The 9,494-nt window shown below is 43.0% G+C and overlaps 1 protein-coding gene across 2 annotated transcripts in view; it reads right to left on the bottom strand.

Moving 5' to 3' along the window:
* Window positions 1–7,873: 7,873 nt before the first annotated feature.
* SPATA16 (spermatogenesis associated 16) overlaps window positions 7,874–9,494 on the bottom strand; it is an 85,851-nt gene continuing 84,230 nt past the window's right edge. For both annotated transcript variants that reach the window (XM_040705898.2, XM_040705897.1), the window contains exon 11: window positions 7,874–8,240. In XM_040705898.2, coding sequence (XP_040561832.1) covers window positions 8,040–8,240 — 201 coding nt within the window. In that variant the 3' untranslated portion in view covers window positions 7,874–8,039. The remainder of the gene's footprint in view (window positions 8,241–9,494) is intronic.

The following is a 9,494-nucleotide window of genomic DNA, read 5'->3' as shown; positions in this document are numbered from 1 at the left end:
CATACTAATAAGTAGCAAAAACAGTGATGTTGAATTTGTATCTTTCATTAACTTCAAGTTTGCAAACTGAAAGAATAATCTATAGTCAATAAAAGTTCCAGTTTATCCACGTTTGAGATGCTTTCTGGGTAAGTGGAAGTATCTCTCCAAGTGAAGGCAGTTCTCTAGCAGCATGGCTGTCTTCCCCATTGGTGTATGTATCTTGACATTTTGGGTGATAGCACTCAAAGAAGAAAATTCCTTGGACAAGTAGCATGTTGTGTTTTCATGGTGTTAATCCAAGTACGCTCTCAACATTGTGATGCAGTCATGGTTTGTGCTATCAACCTATCCTAAAATACAAATAGTGCTCAGGTGTTTGTAATGTGAACAGCATTTAAGTCTGTGTTATCAAGTGGTAGTTTGGAAGGGTGTGTAGCCAGGCAGGATGGTAGATAAGGAAGAAACAATGTATTTGCTTGCTTTATTTTAAAAAAAAAAAAAACCAACAACAAAACAGAAAAAGCTCCCCCGAGGCCCAAAAGATGCCAGTAGTTGGCCAAGAGGCTGCAGGAAGCCTGGAACGCTGGTCGGGGTTGAACTCTTCTTCAGCTGACATCTGAATCACGGGTACTTCCATGGCTGAGCCGGGCCTTGTGCAGCCCAGCCTTTCACAAAGCTGTACCTATAATTCATAAATGCACACTCACTGAAAGCTATTAAAGCATTTATGGACTAAGACAATTAATCTTTTATAGGTTTTTGTTGAAAGAGAAGAGGTAGAGAGCTTACAGCTGCTTGAGAGCACCTGTTTCTGAATGTGTTGTAGATTCAACAGGACGGCTTGACCTGTATTTCGCAGGAAAATAGTTGCTGTTTCAAAAATAGGAACTGAAAACTCTGCTGTGAGATGGTTGTTTACAATCTATGAAAGCCAGCCATGGGAGACAAAGCAGGGGCTAGCTAGAACGTACTTTAAAAGCACAAAAGCTGTTGAGAGCTTAAAATGTTGGCTGAATGCTCTACACAGCTGACATTGGAAAGGTGAAGGCAAACTGATGCCACGTTCTTTGCCTTGGGACTGTTTTTTAAGTGCAGAGCCAGAAACCTGCTCTCTCCCATCAATAACGAGAGCTAGAATGGAAATGAGAACACCATGAAAACAAACTAATTAAACATCTTGTGAAATAGATTTAGCACTGTCAGATGTTAGGCAAACAAAAGTCATTTTTAGATAAGAACATTGCTACTACTTAGGGCTGAATTTTCATCTGGCACGGAGTATTCTATCAGAGCCTCTATTCAAATGCAATGATGCATTTGCATGTGCCCAGTTTAGGCAGTTAGGAGTGCAATTACCACTCTACCTGCAATTTGTAATTGGTTTAAGCTGCCCTGGTGCTTTAATCAGCTGTTGCATATATTGACTGATTTTAGAGCTTGACTATAGTGGGCGCTGTCCTCTGATGTAGAAAAGAGTTACACACACACATATATATATATATATATATATATATACACACACACATATGTATTTATAGTCATTAAATACTTAAAGAGATGTGAAGCATTCTTTTATTTTTATCTTATACAGGGAGAGCTATGGGAGGCCTAATGCAGGCACTTCATCTTTGAGAAGTTAAACGAAGTTCTGATGTTAATACAAATATTGGTAGAAAGAGGAGGGCCTTTGTACCTCTCATTTGCCCTTCTCCCTTCAGGACCTCAGATGCTTTAATGGCCAGGGAGGAAGGAAGTGGCTTTCGGCCTCATGCTGGAGAAATGGAGAACCCAGCTTTGCTGCTCGGTTTAACAGGGGCTCCCTAGGGCCTTTCTCATTTTGGGGTGAAATAAAGCTGTGCCCACCACAGCCCTGAGGCAGGCTGTGTTCTGCTCCACCTGCAAAGGCAGCTCATGTTTCCCTGTGTAGCAGAAATGCTGAGTCACAGCTGGAGGCACTGATTGAGCACCTGGTGGGAAGGTGGGGCCAACCCAGGGGAGCTCAGGTGCATGCAATGTACCGGAGTGACTGGAAGGTGTGGGGCCAGGATGCACCCCTTCCTAGACCTCATTTAAGGGTTGGCAGTGGAGGTGAGGGTATCTCACTGGGAGTAAGCAGCTGCCTTCCTTTGTTTTTATGCCTATGGCTGTTGTTTTTGAGCAAGTCTTCATGTGCTGTGGCCTGCCCAGGACCGTGCTGGGACCTTGCTGCTCTTCTGTCCTTGCTGTGCTCTCCATTGCATTATGCTCTATCACCTGTGAGGATCAGATCAAGGATGACTTCTTCCCATCTCTTCTCCACCACTGCTTTCCCTTTCCTCATGTGGAGATCGAGGGCAGCGCAGCAGCCTGGTAAGTGCACCATCAATCTGTTTATGGATTCTTCTAAAATAGAATTGACTGGAATATAAATTGCGTTACCTGAGCTCTTGGAGGTTTTGTTTCACTTACAGTTAAAAATGGTAATGCTTGTTTGTCGGCGTTGGGAGATGCTGACTACCTCTCAGCACTGATGTGCTCATAAATATTCAGCTTCTGTCTTTACCCAGACAGGAACTTATTGGCTATCTTGGAGTGTAGACTCTTATGTGCTTTCTGTTGCTTTGTGGTGGCAAAGATGATATTTCAGTAGTTTCTCCTATGCTTCAGCCTGGAGAGGATGTAAATATAAGCATAACTGATTCTAAAAATCTGTCTTTTCCCTGTGTTTCAGTGGCTCACGCGTTAGAGTCGGATATGGCTGGCAAATCAGCACTGATTGCTAATTAAAAAGCTGAATATATTAAGGAGCTTTGCACATCCATTTCTCTCTCAGATTGAAACCCTTGCTGTATGAGCGAGTGCTAGTGAAGCTCTAATGGAGACTGTCTAATTACTTGCCATTTCTGCTTTGACTTAACAGTTCATGAATTACAGTAGTTCTGACTGACAGATCGTTGCTGATTACTAATTAAATGGCAGGATGAGGTTCTTTGCATCTCCAGCTTTTACCCCTATAACAAACGATGCTCCCTGTCCTACCAAAAAAGCTTCCCCTTCGTGTTTGTTGATATGTGGAAGCTGATGGTCTCATCCCTCTGGAAAACAAAGATCCTTAGGGCGCATTTAACAATGGTGGAGGATAAATATATTTCAAAAATAAAGTTACTGCTGTGTTGCTTATAAAAGAGGCTTTGGAGAGAAGCTGTTGAAGACAGTATAACAACTCAGCGTGTCTCCTGGCACTCCATTCTCTTACAGATCTCCTAAGCCCTCATTTAGCGAGCACACAGAACAATGTGCGTTTTAGTCCTTTATCTGCAGAAGGGGACAATTCATTCACTGCCATAGGTACTCTCTAGGTCACCCAAACACTGGAACGGACGTGGTGATGGATTGTCTTTCTTTTTCTTTCTCTTCATTTGTCTTTTCAACGGCCCAGAATTTAATCTGCTTCTTGACAGTATTACCGCTCTCCTAATCAGTGATGTGCTTTAAGCTGTGATAGCGAACTGTAAAAACCAGCTGCAGAGACCGGGAATTCTTGAGGTGATGTTTTCCCTTTAGTCCTGAATGGCAGTGGGTAGAGTAATGGACAGGCAGTAAACCAGCAAACTGCCATCGCTTTTCTCACTAAATGCTGAAACGCTGAGTTCTCTTCCAGACTTAAGGCCAAGAAGGGTTTTAACTAAGGGCTCATTAAAGTTGCCACAGGTGATTTCAGATCAACTCATTGAAGGTACCTTCAGCCTGATAAACTTTGTGCTGATTTCTGTCACTAACGTTGCTCCAAAAATATCATAACACTTGAATCCTAAAAGGAACCACTGAATCCCTGAAAAGAAATTGTGCTCCTTTAATCTCTTAGTTCATGAGCATGTCCCAGGGAGCGTGACTGTTTCTGTACATAGTTTGTAAAAGTCCTATCAAAGGTAATGCTCAAGAGCGATGCTAAAAAGAAGTGGTGTGTTACTTGAGATCCCATATATCAAAAGGTGTAAAAATTGTTTGCGTGTAGGTGATCATAATGGGCCCTTCTGGACTTGCAGTGTGTTACAGAGAGAAACTGCACAAGTCATTTTTAAAATCTAAAGCGTTCTTTTCTTTGTTAGTAATTCTTCCTGTCTGAATATCACTCCTCTCCTTAAGCAAAATAGTGATTACATTATTACTATAATAATGAAAGCCTCAGCGTTATTGCAGGTCTGTAACTGTAATAAATGTAAACCGTGGAGTTTTGATGGGTGGTGGAAACATCCCCTCCTCTCTGCCCCTGCTTCCCTCACCAGTGGTATTTAGGATCACTGCTATTACGGGCAACTCAAAGTAGTGTGTTTGTGCAAAGAGGGGGATCCCATGCCATCCCGGCTGGCACAGCGGGGTCACCTGGAAGAAAGCTTTACAAGTGATGTGATATGTCGAAATTGGCTTTTTGGCCTGCAAGATTTCTGCAAGCATTTTCTGATACTGACGCACGCAATTGTTGTTCATAAAGTGTGATCTACTGTACAAAAATTGGAAGATCTTTCCCAAAGGTGTATGGGGAAACTTTGGGAGGTGGGACAGCTGCTTCCACCTGGCGCTCCCAAGACTTCCCCAGGACCCGCTGTGCCTTATTTTCTGGCTGTGCCTGAGAAACATCAGGTCTGCCCACCCTGGCAGACCAAGGGAATCCTGGGGGCAGCCCCAGCATAGGGTGATTTCCCCATTCCCTCTCGCTGAGGATCCCCATCCCACTCAGCAGCGCGGTTGGTGCAGCAGTGGGACCCTCCGGAGGCAGGCAGCCATGTGGAGCTGTTTTGCCTCCACTTTCTCCCATTTCCCTTCGCTCAAGAATGACCAGCTTCAAAGCAAAAGTTCACTGCTCTAATTGAATATTCTCCATACTGAGAGGGGTAAAAATAAACATTCTTCTCAGTTTATTCACGCATAAACTAGAATCATCCAAGTGTGACATCTGAAAAGAACTACATGATTATAATCTGAAATGAGAACAAAGGTTCATCTTGTGCAGTTTCTTATTTTTTTTTCTTCACTGCAGACTTTGAAAAAGGAAGAGAAAGAATCTTAATACCATTAAAGCTGAAGAAAGCCAGGGCCCTGTGCCTCAGCGTTAACCTTTTCAGTATTCTGCTGGCTAATTGTCCGTCCGTTCCACCTTTTCCTCTCAGGTTAATGGGGTGGTTAACAGGGGAGGACAGCAATGGTTGGCCAATCGCACTACAAAGCAAACTGAAAAGGTTGAAGCAATGTGCTGTATTATTCATGGGCTGAGCCTGGGCAAGGTATCTTAGATCTCATGTCTTCTCGTGATGAATTGCAACAAGAGCAAGAAACAGCCAACGTGAAATTGGCTCTTGTGACAACGATTGTAGTTCAGTCGGGCAAATGTAAAACTGCGGCCTGCTGTTGTTCTGTCCTTTGGGATTAAAGTTGTATGATTGCATCTAGACCCTGAATAAGGAATAAGTTGCCTTTGTATGATCCTCAGTTAGGCTGCAAGTACAGTGCTGTGTGTGTATATCTATCTTATTTTAGCCGTGGTCTGTGTCTTGGAAGTAGTCTGGTACCTGATACCTCTTGTATGTCTTCTATATTGCTAAACTAGTGATATATAAATTTCTTAGTGTTACACTTGTTCTTGAATGGTGCTTGGAATACCGGTGTTATCTGGTAATTTCTAGAGGGATGACCTAGATGGGGCTATAAGATGTTCCTTGCTCTCAGGAGTTTGCAATCTGTAGAGTCAACTTTCAAGGAAAACTTGACACTAGTGTTGTGTTGTCCTTCATTTTTGGCATGGCATGGAGCTGGAGGCAGATGCTAGCAGAGGTGCATGGCTGAGGTGCTCAGAATTGTTTTACGTTTTCCTTCTGATTGACTACAGAGGGAGAGCAGCAACAGCAGACTGCTAACGTAAGGCCTAGCAGGGAGTGTCATTCGTGTGTCTTCTAGTTTGGTCCTTCCCAATGGTATCATCTACTGGTGGTATATTTAATTTGGGTTTCTTTAGCTGAGCACCCCTTTGACAGAAGAGACCTCTCAAACAGTGAAAGCAAAAAATGTTTAAGACCAACCAGTGAGCCCTCTGAGAGTCACAGTGCTATAGACAAACAGTAAACTCCCCCACACCTGGAGGAGTTCTCTCTGCTTGTGTTCACTGTCCCTTCTAGGGTTTGGTGCAGAAATTCTGGCATTTACATAGAGGTGATGATTGCAACAGCAAGGAAAAGACTCCATGAGGCAGTCTTGGGAGAGGATATTTATACTTCTTTCCTTTTAAAATTGGTACTGTGTTCTTTGTGTTTCATTGAATGGTTTCAACTGACAAAAGTTGCCTGGGGCCAGTGAACCTAGCTGTTGACAGATAAATCATCTCTGTGACCCAAAAAAGGATACAGTGGAGGAAAACAAATGCCCATCATTCATTTGGAAACTAGCCTTTGGAACAGAAGTGACCTGAAAGTGGAGTGGTCTTAACTTGTGTGCTTGAGTAAAAGCCTTGCATGCAGATTCGGGCCTGGGCCTCAATGTGGGCTTTTTTGGAAAGCAGCAACCCCCCTCTCCACGACAGTGGCTTCTTTCATATTTCTTTCGTGCTGTTTCACAGATGATTTCTTTTGACAACTGTGTTAGTCTGTGGCTTTCTGGAGGCTAAAGGGCGCTGTAGCCAGATGTTGGCCCAGATGTTTCAGACACCTTGCAGATTGATTTGGGCAATGGCTTCTCCCTCTCGCAGTGATGAATTGATTTGCAGCACCTTTTTTCCTGCCCTACCTGAATATCAGCTATCTGAAAGGGACCTGCTGCTCCATGTCGCGAGTCTAAGGTTCTCACAAAGCCCCTCTCAAAGATCACCTGTTTTCATTGCGCTTTATTCTTTGTCATCATTCTAAGTAAAAATGCATGATTTTGCATAAAGTATTGCAGAATAGTGAGCCGGTTTACATCAAATTAAGAATATTTGCTTAAGAGCCTCATGATTTACCCAACTCTGCGTTGACTGTGACTTGATGATCCGTGGGGAGCAGTCTTTCTGATTTAGTGTGTGTCTGCTCATCAAAGATGGATGATTGCCACTACGTGTCATAAAACTTCATCTGACAAAACCAACTCCATAGCAAAATAATGCTGTCTCCAAAGGGCAATAACTCTTCATTTCTGTGTCCCACATGTTTAAGGAGCTCAAACTAGCTCAGATTTTTCTCAGGTTTTGTACTTACTCTGTTGGCAGTGAACAAAGGGCCATCAAAAGACCAACAAAGGACTTGTGCTGGTCCTTTCTTAGTTTTTAAAACTCTTTTATGAGAGCTGAGGAAGATGGTCTGTGGCAGCTAAAAATCTGCAGGTTTTAAACTCTTATCTGTGATCATTAAGTGGTTAATTGGTTAAATACCTTTGGGGTCCTGGATTTCTAATTAAGTCTGAGCGCTGGCAAGTGGACTTTTCCTTTCTGCCTTTTAAAGTCACTTTGGAATGAGAACGTGTAAGGAACTGAATCCCGTTTTGATGAGTGAGGTTATTTTCTTACAAAGTAAACACTGCAAATGAAAAGGAAATGCCAGCCTGAGGAGAGGCTGTGTGCATCACTGCAGGATGCTGCTGAACGTTACCTGATAAGGTGATCCCTATTGAAAAATAGGTCTTTTAATAAATAAAAGTTAAAATTTATTGTCTAACGGAGGAAAGTTCATCCTTAGCACGCAGAGAAGAGCAAAGGACTCCATGGCTTCAACCAAGGGGTGATGTTGGGCTCTCTTCCTTTGTTCAGATTGGGCCCACCTGAACGAGCAGGTATCGGAGCTGTAACCCCAGCCAGTGCTCTGCAGCTGCATCCAAGCGTTTGTGCAAACCACTGGCTGCCCTCCCCAGCTTGTTCCTCACATACGTAGAGAGAAAAACGCGTGGCTGAGTGTTACTGTTTAAATAAACAAGGCAATTTGAACTAAGCCTTGCCTGGACGTTTATTCCAGTCGGTTAAGGCTAATGAAGTGCAGGAGTGCCTTGTTCCAGGTACCCCATAGCGAGGGGAGGGCTCATTAAGTGAAGAGGTGGCTTGGGCTGACCTATACATCAGATATCTAGGGTGCTAATTCTCTTACTGGCTGTGTGGCCATGTCCTTAGGGCTGGTGAGGGACAGCTTTGTACTTCCCGGGCTCTGATGTTGCTCTGCACTTTGAAGCTTCTTCATTTTCCTCCTCTCCCTCTTTGCTGCTCTCCGCTTTTTGTTCTTCAAGTAACTGTCTTCTGTTTGGTATATGAAGTCTACAATTATCGCAATCTGCAATTACAAAGAAGTGTCAGAACCATGTCCTTTCCCCTATGGAAAAGCATTAGAAACTTTTGCAATTAGTTTATTTCAGAACTAATTGTTATTAGAAAGAAAAAACACGCGAAGGAACCTCTGTACAATTGGCTGGAGTAACGGTACATGATTTCATACATTTTTTTTGTCCCTTTCCATTTGGATTTCAATTACTTCACTACTGTGGAATAGACTTCTTTCATTGAAATCTGCGCATTGAATGTGGGAATTTATCACAACTCTGTCTTTAAATGGCATTGAAAAACAGCCACTTTAAAAGGAAAGGATGATGAGGAAATTAATCTCAGGCAAGTCTTTCTTGATAAGGGAAGAGAACAGAGGCTTCTGGCATTTATATGCCAAAAATCAACACATGGAGAAAAATGAGTATTCTGCAGTGCCACGGCACGAACAATTTTTCTATTAAATCAAAATGAAGTTCTGAATAAATATGTTTTCCCATGAAATATAATTCACTGGAGAACACTGTAAAAGGAGAGATGACCTCGCTGTCCCCCGCAAATAAAAACATAATTATTCTAATAAAGAGAGTATTCAGATAGCTTGCAGGGGTGTCTTCAAAACTGAAAATGAATGTCCACAGTAAAAAATACACATTAATAGTACTGTGTGCAGGTATTCTGTAAATAGATGCTGTTCATAACTTCCTGGCTATCTCTCTTCATTCAAACCCTTCGTTGGCTGCTGCGATGCGCACTGTTTCCATATGGTGAAGATGAGACCCCTCTCCCTTTGCACTCAGTTACACTCAGAACTTATATAATGTGAGGATCTAAAGAATCAATCTTCCAAATGCATTTTAAGCTGCAAAAAAAAAAAAAAAAGCCAAAAAAAACCCATCCTAATCTGTCATTCTGACACGCATTCAGTTGAGCTTTGTGTTGTTAGTCACAACACTTAGCATTGCCTGCAAATTAATCTGAGTGGGGCTCACTGTTGTGTTTCTCCTTATATTGAGCTGCTGTGAAGGTGTTCTTCTGCCCTGAGCTCAGAGCTCTTGTCGATATGAGGGGTGTATGCGTGGTGGGGAGCAAACTAAGCAAGCAGAGGAGCTCGTGGACAGTTGTTTCGGCCCCTTGGGGTGCTCAGGAGCTCTGCCTCCTCCTCCCCATGGAGCCTCCGGGGGAATCTGGTGGGCACATGCTTGTGGTTTGCTCCTTTAGTACTGTGAGGTCCTTGCAATAGGAGCACTCCAAGGTCAGGGCTGGC

This window comes from Gallus gallus, chromosome 9, assembly GCF_016699485.2.
Source record: "Gallus gallus isolate bGalGal1 chromosome 9, bGalGal1.mat.broiler.GRCg7b, whole genome shotgun sequence".
Lineage (NCBI taxonomy): Eukaryota > Metazoa > Chordata > Aves > Galliformes > Phasianidae > Gallus > Gallus gallus.
This window is presented reverse-complemented; position numbering and strand designations above follow the sequence as displayed.